This window comes from Amphiprion ocellaris, chromosome 21 (assembly GCF_022539595.1).
Source record: "Amphiprion ocellaris isolate individual 3 ecotype Okinawa chromosome 21, ASM2253959v1, whole genome shotgun sequence".
Lineage (NCBI taxonomy): Eukaryota > Metazoa > Chordata > Actinopteri > Pomacentridae > Amphiprion > Amphiprion ocellaris.
The window spans coordinates 27,091,059-27,109,214 of NC_072786.1; the positions used below are offsets into that span (position 1 = coordinate 27,091,059).

An 18,156-nucleotide genomic window follows, 5' to 3' on the forward strand; every position below is an offset into this window, starting at 1 on the left:
ATATATATATATATATATATATATATATATATATATATATATATATATATATATATACACATATATATATATATATATATATATATTGCTATTAACACATTATATAACACATTATATAACATTTATTTGATCTGTACAATAAACTAAATGTAAACATCTTTGTGAGGCTGTGAGGTGTTATTTCAGGTCATTTAAACCCCAACAGCAGCTTGGAATCAAAATTACTTTCAACCCTGAGATCCAACTCCAACGTGAACTCTCGACACTCAATGTCGACGATCAGACGACATTATGTTATTTTTGTTAACAGCCGTTTGTTTCTTTTAGTGAGTCTTTGGAACCAAAGCTGCTTTCAGTGTGAAGTGATGGGCTTTTTCTGTGCCGACCTGAAATTACTTTGCTGGAGAAGCGTTTATACGTCGGCCTCTGGAGACGCAGAGGAAACTGCAAATGATGCATGCTTTGTATCATTCATGAAGCTGTTGTGAATGATAATGTAATCATTGTGTGGTTGTATGCAGCCAAAGGGAAAAAAACACCACCTCCCATATATAGAGAAATTATCTGTGACGATGAACTCGCTGAGAATAATTCCCTCTATACAATCGTACATAATGAGGAGTGGAAGCGTCGTGTTAATAGTGATGAACAGCTTTTCTACTCAAAGTATTTGTTGTTAGCCGCACTTTGGGGAGTGACAGATGCCGAACCACTTCAGTCGATCTTTTCAGCCGCCATCACAAATCAGATCCAGCGAGCCAAACCTGGTGGATTGATTGTTATATTTAACATGGGGCTCCAGTAGTGTCTCTGACTTTTAGTTACTGGCGCTCTCAGGGATGCAAGCGGTGTTTTCCTTTCTTGGCAAGATGCTTCTTATGCAACGTATAAGTCATTTTTATTGCAAAGTGCAGAAAAGTGGAAGGTGCAGAGCAAGCAGCAATCTGAGGTCACACGTCAGCGTAACATTTACAGTGGTACGGGAAAGCAAATGATGTACTGCAAACTGAATGTGCACCTGAACCACCTGCATGCTGCCGCCGTCTGAAATTACAGAGTTCGAGCTGTGAAAAAGTATTTATTTCATCTCAGGTTGAAGTTGCCCCCTTAGCAACACGTGTGCTTTGATTCTTGCTAAGTGGTTTCCCATTGTTGATGCTGCAATTCAAGGCTGTAATGCGTCTGCAGGGATCACGCTAGCGCACCGTTTCAAGGTCAGAATTTAAACCTTCTGCACCCACTTGAGCACCTGTAAGTACTGCGAGCAGAGCAAAGGAATAGAAAGTTTAGGTGGAGATGTGCCCCTGCCGTTTCTCTGATAAAGCTGTCAACGTCACAAAGGGGTTTTTTTATACGAATTATTTAATATGTCTTCATTGACTTGGAGCTTCACTGAGGATTAACTCTTACTCAGACCATAGTCCAAGTGACCGCCATAGATAGATAGATAGATAGATAGATAGATAGATAGATAGATAGATAGATAGATAGATAGATAGATAGATAGATAGATAGATAGATAGATAGATAGATAGATAGATAGATAGATAGATAGATAGATAGATAGATAGATACTTTATTCATCTCCTTAAGGAAGTCCAAGAAATTGTCCAGAATGAGATGTTTAACTCCGTTCTTGGCCCGTTGTAACATAAGCAGGTCGCCCTTTGTGTGCGCTATTCTTCTCCCAACTACACACAGGGTTTCCAGTAAACTAAAAACTACAGACACTTTAAAACATTTGAGAAAACATTCAACAATGCAGCTAGGTGGACTTGCTGCCACACAGAGGGGTGTACAGGAAGAGCTCTGCTATGTTATTAAACGATAAAAAACAGATATTGCAGCTAATCTGCAATACATTTACCATTAAATCGGTTAATTTATTAATGAAAATGAATCGATTAACTGTTAATAACATCCCTAGTTAGCGCATGAGGGGGATTAGGCAGGTGGTTTTATTGTTGTGGCTGAATGACATACATTTAAAATACCAGTCGAACCCGCTGAATCTGGAAGAAGTGTGTAGAAGCACCTGAAAAAATAACTCTAGGGATCAGTTACAATAGACGATAGTTGCAAGTATCAAACGTCCCCTCAAACTTGGAGCCAAGCCGCTCTGAGACTAATCCCTGCCGGATTCCTGCCTCTGCTCTGCTTCTTCCTGGTCAATAAAGGACAAGCGAGCAGAATGACCACAGACACTTATTAAGTTTGTGTTGTAAACATCCCACTAGTAAAGGATGAACTCCTCTGGCTGTGTCGCTGCCTGACAGGAGAGTGCAAAGGCAAACTTTTCTTTTCTTCCTTATACACCAGAGGGGAAAACAAAGTGAATTTACATAACTGTCAGAGGAGAATGTTTGATGGTGAAGACATGATCCATCTTCACTGACACAAACAGAACTTATAGAAGCTCACATGTCCTTGTTGAAATGAACTAGATTTGCCCTCTTCTTCTTCCTTTTTCTTCCTTTTTTCTTGTTCTCGCTGTGAAGAAATACATTTTCTCTGTTTTGGACATGTTCTGGGTTTGTTTCATCTCTTGAATGATAACAGGTTTACAGCAACAGAAATAACACCCGGGGGAAATTAGAGGTTTGTGGTGGCTATCAGAGAGAAATTGAATGTGTGCGAGACTATTCTGATCCACTTCCTGCTGAAATGATGAGCACCTTGAGTGGGAATCGCTGCCAATCAAAGCCACGCAGCATCAAAGCGCCGCACTCCCGTCTAATTGGTGGACAAAGGGAACAGAGGTTTGCATGATTTCTATCATGCTTACAGTTGGATGTCCAATCTGGTGGCAGCTCTGACTGTACTCCACCAATTACCTCAGGCTTTTCAGTGGGACTTTTGTTGATGAAACACGTGGGCCGGACTCTATTTGTAATGTTGCTGAGTTGCCATAATTGATCTCGGTGGGTAAAACCCACCGAGATTGGGTAAAAACCAGTGATGACTCAACAGCATTTTTAATTAGACACCAAGTTTGACTCGTACTCTTCAAAATAGCTGCTTCCATCCAATCACTCCTTCATTTACTGCCTTTTTTTGTGATGCAGAATGTCAAGAAACACCTCACACGAAAAGTGGCAGCATTCCTCGATTTGCCCAAAACACAGTGACACCTAGCTAGCAAAGGGCACCATGACAGAGTCTTATGTTTCAACTAATGCCCGTCAGCAGGAGCTCAAGTGTCACCGTGTTTTGGGAAAATCAAACAAGCCTCTGTGGGTCTAGCTGCTTCCTGCCAAGCCGAGCGAACAGATGGAATGAAACTTGTGGAGAGGGAAATGTTCTATAAATGTTGGCATTGATGAAGACTTTATGTTGAGCCTGTCCGGGCCACCTGGCTCTTTCTTTACCACAGTCTAGTCTCCATAAAAGTACGATTCTCTACAACGGAACAGCAGTCTCAGTTACGTTAGAGGGAAACTATTGATGACAAACATGTTTCTAGTCAACAGCATTGATTTTTTTATTTTTATTTTTTTGCTTTGCTGTTGCTTCTTTTCAGCCAATCAAACAAATATTTGAAGTTTTGGTACTAGAGAAATTAGGAAAATAGATTTCCTGTTTCTTGTTGTTTTCTTGCAACATAAACGTTTAATTTTTTGCTATTCCCAATCCAAAAGAACATAAATGATTTAAGTAAGAAAACAGATGAAAATGTTTTGTTTTAATGTCATTGGCATCAAGAAAGGAGTTTTATTTTTGTGATCTCCATTTAAAGTGAGTAAAATTAATGATATTATACCGTCATGCTTCAGTAGTATCTTTATTTAAGGGGACTTCAGGTCAGTTTAACCTGACAAATTTCACATTGATGTGGCAATTTTGGCTCCAAGTGTCAAGCAGCTAATTTTTCCTTCTTCCCTTCTGTTGTAGAGACTCAAGGAGATAAGAAATCACACAAATTATCTTGAAAAATGGTGGTGTTTCTGCGCTAACTGCTGCCAGATGAGGAGGAAAGCTGCTGCAAACAGTTGACAAGCCAGGAAAATTACATGGAACTGCAACTGATGAATCTGCAGCTTGTTTCAACTCCCAAACAGAAGACCATCCAGTCTAGACGCTCAACTCTCCATACAGTAAGTAAAAGCTAAAATAGTTTGTTACACGTCTGTTCAGGCAACTGATTTCTGTGTTTGCGTTCCATCTGGCTCCAAAATACATACAGAATCTGCTTTATTTGGAAAGTTGCAAAGAAAAAACATTTCAATAAGCTCAGTTTTCCCGAATCTGTACAATAGAGGTGAAGAATGCCAAGTTAGCAAGAAACTTAAAGCCAGGTTAATGTGAAGTATGCAAGTTTAAAATGTACCAAAATCATCCTTTTAAAGAGATTTTGCAGTGAATTGCCCTCATGCATCGACCATACATCAGCAAACAGCAGCAGGTCTATTAGTCTACGTGTCTAAACACATACGAGGAATTTAACTCTGCTGTTTTATTTGCTCTCGAAATATTAAAACACTGGAAACAACGGCAGCAAATTAGAGGAAGAAAATAACTAGTATGTACAACCATTGACGTGAGTTGAAAGAGTATGCTTAAAGTGAACCGGAGTTTTACTGCAAAGTACAGTTATTACTAAAAACGCAGGATCCATGATGACCAAGATGCAGAAAAATAGCTAACTATTTTAGAGGACTTCCACCCCAAATATTGTAAATCATGTTTTAAGGGGAACTTATATCCTATTGAGAGAAGCTCAGTTCCTCGTGACATCTCTGTAGTTTCACTTTTATTCTTACAGTTATTTTTCACAGTCAGAGGAACCTTTGCATGTTTCTGAATGTCCAAGAATCTGTACAGTATCAGAAGTATTTAACTATATTTATTATATATTTTTTTTTTTTAACATTTTTTCTGATGTTCACTGCATTTTTACGCGCTGCAAATCCCGCTGCTGTGGGATCAATAACGTCTCTTATTGTATCTTGCAATAAAGCAGTAGTTATATGTGTAAACCATCTATTTAATGCCAAAGCATTTATCTCTGATACAGTTAAGATGGAAGAAATACGAAAGCATTGTGTTACATGTTGATCTACGCAATGCTTGTGTGATTTGTGCTCCTAAAGTTTTCATCATTGTTAACTTTCTGGAAGAACACTTTGTCAGCTTTAAATTGCAGTAAATGACCAACTTTATCCTGTAGTACCACGAAAGAGGAAACAAAATCTGCAAAAAATGCATAATTTTGTGTAAATATGTTTGTTGTTTTGATGTAAATCTAAGTCACACCTCTACATATTGAAGAAGTGTGAAAATTCATCAAAAGTGGCACAAACTGAGCTGCTCCCTATAAATAGGCAGTAACGTAGCCTGATAAACAGGTTTATAGGAGACAGTGTCCAGATGTTGACATCCACAAGCACTTTTAGCTGCACCTGAGAAATCACAGCAACATGAAAGCAGATGCAGCTTTTGTCTCACCTGTCGTTCCTTCTGTCGGTTCGGACATCTCGCAGACGCTGATCACGAGCGCCATTAGAAGTAGAGCTGCTTTGCTTCCGATCTGCGTGTATCGCTCACTCATCCTGGAAGTAAAAAGAAAGAAAAAGAGAAGCTGTGAGTGGAGCGTTAACACCAGTTGGTAATTATCTCCAGCTACATTTTTTGTCCCAATTTGAGGTGAAGACAAGAACAAGAGCACAACATCACACTTTGGTTTATTTACATTTACAGCCGGCAGCACCTATTAGCGTCTCTGTCAGCTTTCACTTTCATTTTGTCACGTTGAGAGCTTGAAGGCTTCGTGGCACGGAGCAGGTTCCACTAACTTAGCGTGTTTGCTCTTATAAAGTATCGATACAGGATTTTATCCTTCTTCTTGCCTTTCCAAACAAACTTCAGCTGAGAGTGCACCCTGAGATCATCGTCTCCAAATCTTCCCCTGCCTCTGCTGAGAACCCCCCTCCACTGCTCCTGCAGTGTGAACAGAAGGTGAAGACCCTCCAGCGGCCCACTGGGCTTCAGGAGCCTCTCCAGGAACTCCAGTGCAGGGTGGGCGGCCTACAGTTCTAATCCGTCCCTCCGCAGTACCTTTTCTCTGCACTGCCTCTCCCTAATGAAGTGGTGGAGCCGAGGCCACACTGGATCAACCGTCAGTGTGTTATCACTGACAGACGACGGTCGGGTTTCAAACAGGGGATGCAGGAGCGCTACAGTAATTACTGGAAGAGGCCCCGGTATCGTATGGCGGCAGCGTACAATGTTACCAGCTGCGTTTACGCCTTATTTACAGCCTCCCGCCTCTTATCTGCCTGCCGCATTGACATATAGATTGGCTAAACCTCATCGGGGAGCTCAGATTATTTGTGTAATTAAGTTTATTTTTGCAAAGCAAACATGACCTTTATGGAGGTTTTGTTATACCTCCCAGTGTCGCAGAGGAATTAGAACCCAGCGATGTGGCAAAACAGCACAGACGAGACTCGCATGTTTAGTGTGTCCTCTAGAATTACAGCTAGATTCTATCATGAAGACATGCTGGGTACATGGACACAAGGAGAACAGTTTCTTATACAGACCCTGTTCCTGTTGATATATTTATCTGGAAACTGTTGGCTTTTCTGACATAATTAGAACAGTGCCTTTAGATAGATATGACATACTTCAACAACACCATGAGGAAAGTTCACTTTCCAATCATATATTCAACAGAAATATCAATAGATGCAATATTTTCTTATGGAAAATATGAAAAACCAGCACTTTTCGGTGCAATCATGAAGCCGTTGTTGACTCCCAACAGTGACTTTTTGTTTGAACTGGGTTGAACTGCAGGCTGTGTTTGCACAAAACAGCTAGAGACAAGTAGGGAAATAAAATAACAATCCAGGGAGTGACATATCTATCGTATGCATAGCCAGCTTTTTTCCAGTATCAGTAACATGTGTGGGTACTTGGAAAAATGTTGTATATGTTTAATTTTCACTTTTGTACTATAAATAATCAACAAAATCTAACTTTTTTAAATGATTCATAACAATATAACTGTGAAAAAACACTCTCTCAACGTCAAGGACTGAACAGGACTTTATATCAGTCAACAATGAAACAACGGTGAGGAGAAATGAGCTAAAAATGCTCAGAAACTGCCTGCAGTTTAATCATGCATGTTACAAATTACTTAGCAGTTATTTGGATTAGAAGGAGGAGTTGAAGCAGTAGATGCAGTTTTAAGAATTGTGAAATAAGTTGTTTTATTTGTTGAGTATCCCTGCTTTTTATTTTGTGTACCTCAAAGTATCTGTAGTTGCAGAATTAAAGTTACATATTTTGAAGTTTTATCCATCAAAATGATCCCTTACTGCCTTTAAATGTCTCAGTTGTAACTCTTGCTTTCTCTTAAATGGCAGCTCAAGCATACCAGCTCACCTGTTAGTCTACTAAAACACTGCATTGCACAAAAGACATTTTTGAGTTTTCTCTGCTTCTAGCTATAGTTGTGCTGTTTCCATTGAGGTACAGGACGTAAACATGAGACACAAAGTGGCAAAAATGAGAAACAAAATAACATGAGACACAAAATGACAGTAATGAGACAGTAAATGGCAAATATGAGGCACAAAATGACAAAAACCCATTGTCCCGTTGTCCCATTGTCCCTTTGTCCACCAGTTAGACGGGAGTGCGGCGCTTTGATGCTGCGTGACTTTGATTGGCAGCGATCTCCACTCAAGGCGCTCATCATTTCAGCAGGAAGTTAATCAGAATAATCTCGCACGCATTCAATTTCTCCCTGATAAAAATGAGTCCGCAGAGAGTAAAACTGTGGTGGGAGCAATAAAACAACCAGAAAGTGTTTGGGTTTTAGAGGTTTCAGACATATTTCAACATGAACAGTGTGTGTTTTGTAAAGATGATAAAATCTAAGCTGTGCTCTGGACCATTAGGACTCAGTCACATATTGAAACAGATGAGCATTTTGTCTTTCGTGCAATCATCCTGCTGCCTCCAACAAAAAATACAGCAGCTTGAAAACCTTCCAGTGGACAAAGCCGACTGCAGCGGAGCCTGTAAACACAATTAAATGTTGTCTTCCTCAGCTATGAAACAACATCAGGTGATGAAGCGTTGAAATTAGCTTCATTTTCCCAACCTGCCTCGCTTCCATTCCTATGTTTCCCAGAACACTGGCTGAGCCTGATGGAAACATCTGAATGTCAGGTCATTACGCCACTTATCCACAGGAGGAATAACAATACATCAAGCGGCTAAACGGACCCGGGCGCTCCATTATAGCTTCACAGTGGGTTTTTTCTGTGACATACGGCTACGAGAGGCAGCTCGGTGTCACTTAACGGGGAATTCAAGGCATCCGGAGAATGAGATTCACTCCAACGTTGAGTGTGATAGCCGTGTAATGGTGAGCTTTATGTATTTCCTCAAATGGAGCTCAGATTGTATGCCCAGGTGCTTGTATTAGAGTGCTGGGTGCTAATGTTCACCTTCAGCAGGGCAGATTTATCGCCGCTGGTTAGCCGAAGAATTGCAGGCTGGGTTGAAACGGTGGCCAGTCGACGTCGCTGCCACAATTCACAGCAACCAGCGTGTGAAAAAAGGGTCATTGGTGACGGAGAGTGGGCCACAGCACTACAGCATCATTTGCTGGCCGCTGTCTCAGGGTGCAGTTCCATAAACGACACCTCATTGTCCCTGAATGCAGCGTGTTGTCATTGGTGCAGCCGTGTGCTCGGCAGAGCAGAGCGCTGAAGATTTGTTACAGTTTGAGGCCGTTTCTTGACCTTGACTCGGAGGTCTGTGGCAACTTCAGAGAAAACAACAAAAACCATCTCCAGTGATACAACACAACAAAGCCATCCAGCCTGTGGTCCCCCTGCCTCTTTAAACAGCGCCTGGTAATTATGGAAGTGGTCGGATGTTATAAAGGTGATTGATGTGACAGTGTAAAGTCATTTTAGTTCAGGGGCCACAATCAGCCCAGTTTGACCTCCAGTGGGCCGCACCAGTAAAATCAGAGCAAATTAACCTAGAAATAAAAACAACTCCAAGTGTTTGTTTTAGTGCAAAAAAGTACATTTTGTGTCTTTTTATAAAACATTATGAGTATCCTGACATTTCTTAAGAAAAACAAGTTAAATTTGAACAACATTCAGCCTCAGTTTATCATTTCCACATTACAACTTCCAGATCACAGAGTGTCTACAAAGGAACACAACATTCAGTCACAGATACCTGGAACTGAACAATCTAGTATTTTAATTGTATGTATTTTTGTTTAAATAGAGGCTCAGAGTCCCAAACCCATGTAGAGTAATCATCCAGTTTCCTACAGAATATTTTAAAACTAGCTCATTCTGGGTTTTTACAACCTTCTCATGGTTCTGGATGAGTTTTACAGTACTGTATGTTACCTGTTCAGCACAAAAAAGCCGACACTTCAAGCTTTAAACTTCATGAACTGTTTTAGAGCTAAAGACCAAAGCGAAACAGGAACATCACGTTACTGATAATGTTATTTCATGACGGCTAGCGTTGCTACTAGCGACCGTATTGATTAATGCGTCTCTTTTACAGATTAGAAGGTCAATCCAAATGATTAGTTTCCCAAGAAAAAATCATAACAACCATTTCATTTAAGTTCATTTAATTTAAAAAGAAAAGTATGTTATGGTATAATGTCCAGGATGAAATTTTATTGTATAAAAATGCAAAGCTGTTATACTGGAAATTTCAACACGATGAAAATGGATAAAACAAGGGCCAAGTTTCTATTAAATCTCTTAAAGTGAAATATTTCTGTCATGTTAAACACCCGGCAACATGAACATTCATTGTGCTCCAGTCTTGGTAGTAGCTTCAATTTCTATAAAAATACAACTGAATTCACGGTTCAGATGTTTTTTAATCTGGAGTGTATAGTTAGTTTATCAGACGGATATAAAATCTGGACCATGAAACAGTGTAGGTGGTGGACGTAGTAAACCCAGGACCTGGTGTATATTGTGCTACGATAACACAGTACTTCTGTTCTATTCTATTGCTGTGTGCTGCTGTACACAACGATTACACAGTGATACTGAAGAAAAACACTCGTTTGAATTAACTAATGTTAGTAAAAACACATTTGTCTGATAAAAATATTTCTGTTTGCATTTTGAGCGTCTACTTCATTAATTATGCAGAAAAGCTGTAGCCACTTATGTCTGCTGGATGTATAATTTAGTCATTTTTTGCAAACAGGATCAACTTAACAACATTTTACTGTAATAATACGTCAGCCTGTACAATATGTGACAATTCCTGCAAGGTGTGATAGCATCATTCAGTGCGTTCGCTATAAGTCTTTCTGCTTTAATCAGTACAGAATTGACAGGTTGCAGACTGTAACTGTAATGAATAGAATCACATATTCCACCTTTAATGCACAAACATGACATTAATATCAGTGTTTCATCTTGATATCGGCAAGAAAACAAGAATATTTTCCCAAACTGTAGAAATATTTGTTTAACTAACAACAGCATCTGCATCACACATTTTCCTTGAATATTCCCTGAAATTTCATTAGCCAAAACAATAAAGAACAATAAAGATGATTCCCTCAACAGTAATCGCCCTCAGCTTTAATTCTTTCATTTTATACCTGTTCTGCTGGTAGAGCTTTTATTGGCAGTGGAGATTTTATATAGCAGATTATAACTATAAGACTCAGATGGGCATTCAAGAAGAAGCAAAGTCTGACTTGGAAACTGTGTGCAGTGTTTGGAAGTTTTCATTATCATTAAGTCTGACAATATTTTATGTAAAATGTCCGCCTTTAGCCACAGAATAGGCCCTGCGGTGGAACACATAATGTATGCAGATGAGTGCCATGAGCAGGAAAAACTGCACAGCTAAGTTACAAAAGACAAAAACCAAATGCTAATAAACTGGAGCTTAAATGAAATTGTGTAATTATCCTCTGATTGTCTGGAGAGCTTTATTCCTCCTTTGCCAGCAGAGACGTTTTCCTATCTACTGTATATTGTGCAACCACACTTGAGGATGCTTTCAAATGCAAATGAAAACCTTTTATTGAGGAATAATGCATATTCTTTTCGGTGGCCACCCCAGTCCTTCTCCTGGATTTGTGTGCTCAAATTTATCCGGAGATTGGACTTTTATCCCTTTGTTATGAGTTGGCTCTGTTGTGTGGCGTGCGAGCCCGCCGAGTAGATCATCGGATTTCCTTTTTCAAGAGCACAAAGTGAATTTGTTTAAAGCCGAACCAAGCAAGAAATCCCCGTCTCTGACCAAAACTCCTCTCCTCCTCCCACCAAAACAGAACAGAGTGAATGGCATCAGATCAATGAGCCGGATTTTAAAAAAGGCTCCACTTTAGGCCTGACCTTGGTGAGAGGACACACCAACTGAGGAACCTTGGCTTTTAAAAGACCCACACAGATGAAAACAGCTTCAGTACAGTAGTGTTAGCATGTTAGCAGCATAGAGGCTTCAGAAACGTAATCCTCAAGAAGCAAACCGTAAAGACTGCATCCATCTGCTGATATCCCTTTCTCCTGCTCCTGAAAGCCACATTAGAGCAGACTACAGCATTAACTGTCACCTCTTCTTCCACACTTAACATAAAGTCAGAATCAGAAGAACATTTCTTTTTTCACATCGTGTTGATTTGGTGCCGTACTGAGAGTTTTTAAAAAGATTCAAAAAGAAGTATCGCTCGTCAGTAGACACTAAATGTTCCGAGACAAATAAACAGCAAGTGGACCAAATCCAAGGCTATACATAGGGCTGGCAGATATGGCTGAGAAGTTTAACCCCACTAATTTCTATAAACCAGATGATATTGATAATTATTACAATTTAATACCATAATCATTAAACCAATAAATGCAAGGAGGACAATGGTTTAATTTCAGTTTAACCACCTTACACTGATTTCAACTGGAGATGTCCTGATCTGATTTGTGTTATTTAATATCTAGTATCTGCCAATATCCAATACCATTTTCTGAGATGATACACACTTAAGTATCATAAATTAGCTGTAGTACCTGGTTGTGATACACACTCTATAGCGACCACAGGAGGCAGGCAGTCCTGAGAGAGCATTGTGGGAGGTTAGCTGGTAAAGGGGCACCATGACAAAGTCTTCTGTGATGCTCAATAACATTCTGCCAGAGCTTAAGTGTGACAATGAGCCAAAATCGATTAGAATCGTGTTCCCATACCCTGATGGAACGACAGCCTTTGCAGCTTATGTGTTTGCTACTTAAAACATCAGTACAGGACAGGTTAATAAATAATGACTGAAAATGCTGTAAAAATTATTCAAATTATGACCGATGTTGACAAAGGTTCAGGTTTAGCAGCAATACCGATCAGTTAAAGTTTGCCATGATTGGTTCATGAATTTAACCATTTATTAGCCCCATTTATTCAGGTACATAATTAATCATTTTAATGGTAATACAGAGTCATCTACCTTCTGAAATAATCTCACCTGGCTGTTCTATACAGACACACCGTGACAAGCTGCTCAAGCCAACGCTCTGTTTCTAACATAATACAATAAAAGCCATTTTCCACATATTTTCCTGCTGGACGATTTCTGATGTGTGTTTTCAGGCAGGTGAGAGCTTAAATACGAACACAAAAAGCTTCAACATCTCTAGCATCAGTGTTGAAAGAACAGTTACCATCCTGATTTGGGATTGTGTCAAGACATGAAAAGAAAAAGTGACTATAAAGCACATTGGATTTGGCAGAACAAGGCTGAGCACTTTAGTGAAATCAAGGAGTGGAAGTAGATTCTGACCCGTTTTCTCCTTGTTGTCCCATTTGTGTCACTTATTTTTCTTACTTTGATGGGCTCGCACAGAGACACAACACTTTTCATTAGCGAAGTGAAGGACTCTATCGACCTTGGCCTATTAATAGCAAATGTTGTTATCAAAAGAGGTGCAAAAAAAGGAGAAAAAAACGTGTGGAATTAATTTTCTTCACCTGCTCTCTGCTGGCTCAGAAAGAACAAATTGTCCAACATGTTGACCATATGTGAGTAGATGAGGAAAGGTTCTCGCTAAAGTCAAACAAAAGACTAAACAACAAAAACATAATATAGAGACTTTTGGACTAAAGTCACCAGTAAATAAATGTAACGCAGCATTAAAATGTTCTGTATTTTCTTTAATCGGTGCTGCAGATCAATTTTGGCAGATTTTTTCCACCTTTAGTAAACTTTGTAGAAACACTCATGATTCGGTCTGTACATTACATTACATAAAGTAAATATTCAACATCTTCAACACAAAAAGGTCACTCTGAACTGAAACCCTGCAGATCACATTCTGTTTATTTAGTGCTCTATACAGAAACAGCTCAGCAGCAGCCATGTAAACATACTTTATGTCACTTTAGATTAAACTTGAGAATAATCTACATCTTTCTTAACAGTTGCATTAATGCCTGAACTCGTAAATTTGAGTTCTAAACTCTCCTCACCCTCCTGAGCTACATGTCTTCTCAGTGTGGAGGTGGTGAAGAAGCTCCAGAGTTCAGCTTTCTTTTTCGTCTTATTGAGGCGACTATTCAATAGCTTTCTTTAGAATAATAGTTTAGGTGTAAGTTTAATGTTGCGGAAGTAAAAAAAAAATGATAAAGATCTAAGTGAGACATCTCTTACAGATGTGTTTCCATGACCCTTTCTGATGAAAATTAAGTGTTTCACCTTGTTAACAGTGTCCACATTTGTTACCAATACTGGGGGAAAAATACCGGCTGTACATTCAGTATATGTTTATATGTTTAGCTGCTTAAATGTCTAATTTGTTGTCATGCTTGTTTCCCATTTATCTGTAAACACTGCCTGCAGGTCAACCAAGAAGTCCTTGAATTTTTGTCATGTTACTGTTGATCAGTTCCATGGTTGCACATAGGTTTTTTTTGTTAGTTTGTACAGAATCTGATAAAAAAAAGAGTATATTTTTGTCAAATTTATATATGAGAGGTAAAATAAGGCGATTTTAATTAAATTAATTTAATTTGAATATTTATTTTACAACATTTTAATTTTAAAATTACACAATTTTTACTGTATTTAAGCCAACACTAAATACAGGTATTTTACAGATATTGGCTGTAATTAAGCATTGAAAAATGATGAATTATTTTTTGATTATGTTACAAATTTTCCTGTTTTTTAAGTTACAAATATTTAGAAAAATGGCACAAAATAAGTGTTGCTTTAATGTCTATTTTTCTTAAAAGGCCAAAACTATGTTTGATCTCTGCATCAAAAATTTGTATTAACTGGAAATTAATTTAGTTAATGCATAACTGTAAAAATGTTTTTTTTACTCTATTTAAGGCTGCTAAAATATTATTATTTTGCAGATAATTCCCATTATTTTCATACATTTTGCAATTTTTGAAAATTACAGCTGGCAGATTTTCACTTTTTTAATTTAGTTTATGTGTATAATCATGAAATGTTTCTAAAAATACAAATATGCAAACTATAAGGAGACTACAATGGAAAAGTAAGAAGTAATGCTGAATTACACACAAAATGGAATATTGCACATAAAAATCTAATGACTGATCAAGAAAATAATCAACAAATGAATCTAGAATGCAGCAGGATTCCAGATTTGGATTCAAGGTGAACGCTGAGAAACTTTCCTCATTCCAAAGATGACTGTCAAACCAAATTCTGCACTTTCCTCGTTCACGGTGAAGGTCAAACATTTACTGAAGAAACACATTTTTTAACCGAGACTCCAAGTGTCTCTTTGTTGCTCTGTACTAAATTCTGTCCTGTTTTGGACACTTTAAGGCTCATAAGTCGGGTGTATTTCTGCATAAACATCCAGCATGTAAGCAGCTTTAACATTTCAAAAAAAGCTATTTTCCTTTCATGGCAATAATCATTTTAAAAGATTCAATTTGCAGTTTTTGCTCCGTTGCAGTGAGTGTGTAATCCTCAGTATCACAGAGATTGCAGTTGGGGCCGAGGAGTGTTACTAAACCATGAAGAGCTGGACTTCCTCAGTGTTCCTGCAGCTGGATTGGATGCAGGGATTTACTCCCCTCTCCTTCCCCTCCATCTCCATCTAACTCTTTACTTAGACCGTGACAGAGTCTGTCACCTCGGACGGCTGCAGGGAGCCGATTGCTCCGTCGCAGAACAAACATCGCTCATCCTCCAGAACACAGATGTTCCCCGCTGACAGTGGAGGAGGGACCATCTCAACCCTGTCATCCCAACAAGGGAGTTCGCCCGCTGTTTGTCACGCGTTCCGCGGAGCATCTGCCACAAATCCTGCTCAGTTCGCTTCATAAACAAGACGAGACATCTGTCAGGACGGCGCTGAAGTTGATGCCTGAACTCGGGGCTATAAAAGGAGCAGCGCTTCAGCACATTGTCCTGACGACTCGCTAATCAAATCATTATAGAGCAGCAGATCCACACACTGAGAGATCATCGCTTCACTCCTGATTATTTCTGCTGTAATTTATATCCAAAGGAGCTGACAGCACCGAGAAATACCCACATGCAACACAGATAAATATATCTTTCATTCTCAGCTCAGTCTTTGTCACAGAATCAACTCCAATCAGAGTTTCTTCTCTTTAACTGCAGCATCTTCTGCTGAACAAGCTCTAACTTTTTCAGCAAACTCTGCACTGAAGGCAACGCATGGAAAAAAATAATCATTTATGTGACCTCGACTGTTATAAATCGATCTTTATGGAAATTTTCCTTCTTATTTCACTGATTTTTGAATTGAAATTATAAAACAATAGACTGAATTTACCCGTCTAATGTAACAAAAATGAATTCTGTCCATTGAAAAGTTTAAATACTGACATACAGTTATTGTAATTTCACAAATATTTCTTCAGTAGTTTTATTTATTATTTACTTGAAGTATTCATGTCTGAATTCTTCATAAAAATCATGTGACTGTTTTGGATCAAAACACAAACTGGAGTTTTTAAAATCAGCATTTAAGTGCTAAATTCTGTAATTAATCGTTTTTAATGGAATTTGTCCATCCAATGTATGGATAAAAAATCCTGTCACTACACCGCAATCTGAAAATCTGAAAAGTTTTTCTTTTTATTTCACAGATTTTTTTTTTAAATTAATGAAAATATCAGTAAAATTAAAACAAAATAGACTGAATTTACAGTAAAAATTTATTTATTTTTTGTTGAGAAAATGAAAACTTTTCCACATTAGTAAAATGGTAAAATTTTAATTATTTTAATATTAAGATAATATGTATTGTATGTAATATTTAAATATTGTTTTACAGTATTTATGGCCAAATATCATACAATTAGTGACAATTCACAGAAAAAGAATTTTTTTGTGTAATTTTACATAGATTTAATTGGTAAATAAAATATTTTGTACAATTACATTTAGATGTTGAATGTTTTCATCAGTATTTATTTATTTATTTATTATAAGTTATTAATTTTTTTTACACATCTAAATATCTTTCACTGAACATGAAAAAATCCAAACTAAACAAAACACACACAATTTAATGTAAAATTACTAGAAAGTGTGTTTTAGTTACAGAAAATTACTGTTTTTTTATTAAATGAGTTTGTTATACAATTACACAATTTACAGGAAAAGAAGAATTTTGTCGTTTCATGTAGATTTGTTTGTTAAATAAATAATAAATAGATATATCTTGCATAATTACAGCCGTTTTAATGTCATGAATGTGTTTCAGGCAGTATTTATGTATTGTTATATTTATTATGGGTTATTTCCTTGTTTATCATATTTAAATATCCCTCAGTTAACATGAAAAAAACCACAAAATCTCATGTAAATTAGTATAAAATATAGTTCTATAAAGCTGGTATTTACCATTCATTTACTGTACTTGGACTGGAGTATAATTGTTGTTTTTATATTTTATTAACCAGTCAAGCTGAGTTTTTCCAGTCGCGTTCAGCTCTATTTTACTTAAAACAACTTTATAGGATTCACTTTGATTCCAAAAACTTTGTGCTGCTTGTGCCGATGAGAAATCTCTGGAGTCTGGTGTAAAAGAGGTTGAAGCTGATCGGGACGTTTCCAGCCGAGCGATGGAGGCCTTGATTTCACATTTCACCAGAGAAGAAGAAGAAGAAGAAGGGCCAACGTGAGCGCTGTTACCCGACACTGAGGCTGAGTGTCCTTTCAGAGCGTTAACCACCAGGACGACCTTCCGTAACGACACGTCCAGATGCCATCTGAGAGGCGGCGCTCATCAAAACCGCAGCAGCCAAATGGTCTCAACCCGACTTTTCCTTTGATCAGAGTGTCCGAGCATCACCGGCTGCTGTTTCAGTCCCTCTGTGAAGCCGTCAGCAGGTAGCAGCAGCAGCGCTCTTCACTAAAATCCGGCTTTTCATGGTTCACATCTCATAACACGCCTGCTATTGTTTGCCTCGCTGGAATTGCTCTCTCAGCTGAGGCTCCGATGAATTATCGATGAGCACATTCCAGACATTTTAGTGACAAATAGGAACATTTGTGAAGCATTCGAGCTCAGAAACATGATGTTCGGAGATTTAAAGCGGCTGTGGTGGAGTTTAATTAACAACTTTAACATAAGGAACTTTATTTCACTTGAATATTTGAGTTTTATGCGAGTTTACTTCACAATATATCAGAGAAAATTCTAGCTTTTACTGCACTGCATGAGTTTAGTGGTTTGGTGTTACTTTATTATGAGAGTAATTTATCTAAATATTCATAAAATATGACCTTCACCAAATTAATATACAGAATAGAATAGTATGGAATAGGAGATTTTTATGATTACAGAGCAGGGATGTCAACCTCATTTCAGTTCAGGGGCCACATTCAGCCATAATAACCCATAGATAAACAAAACTCCAACTTTTTTCTTTGTTTTAGAGGAAAAAAAGTTTACATTTAGGGATTTTTTTCCCCTCAAAACATTATGAACAAACTGAAATTTGTTAAGAAAAATAAATTTATTTTCAACAACATTATGCCCCAGTTTATCATTTCCACATTAAAACCTACAGACCACAGAGTGTCTACAAAGGAACACAACATTTGGTCTCAACTATCTGGAACTGAACCATACACTGTTTTACTTTATGATCAACACAGCAAAAGTCAAACACGCAAAA

General features: G+C 38.0%; 1 protein-coding gene across 2 annotated transcripts in view; it reads right to left on the reverse strand.

Moving 5' to 3' along the window:
- LOC111588392 (chemokine-like protein TAFA-2) overlaps positions 1–18,156 on the reverse strand; it is an 87,662-nt gene that overhangs the window by 21,553 nt on the left and 47,953 nt on the right. For both annotated transcript variants that reach the window (XM_055006560.1, XM_023298773.3), the window contains exon 2: positions 5,446–5,549. In XM_055006560.1, the coding sequence (XP_054862535.1) occupies positions 5,446–5,548 (103 nt within the window). In that variant the 5' untranslated portion in view covers position 5,549. The remainder of the gene's footprint in view (positions 1–5,445; positions 5,550–18,156) is intronic.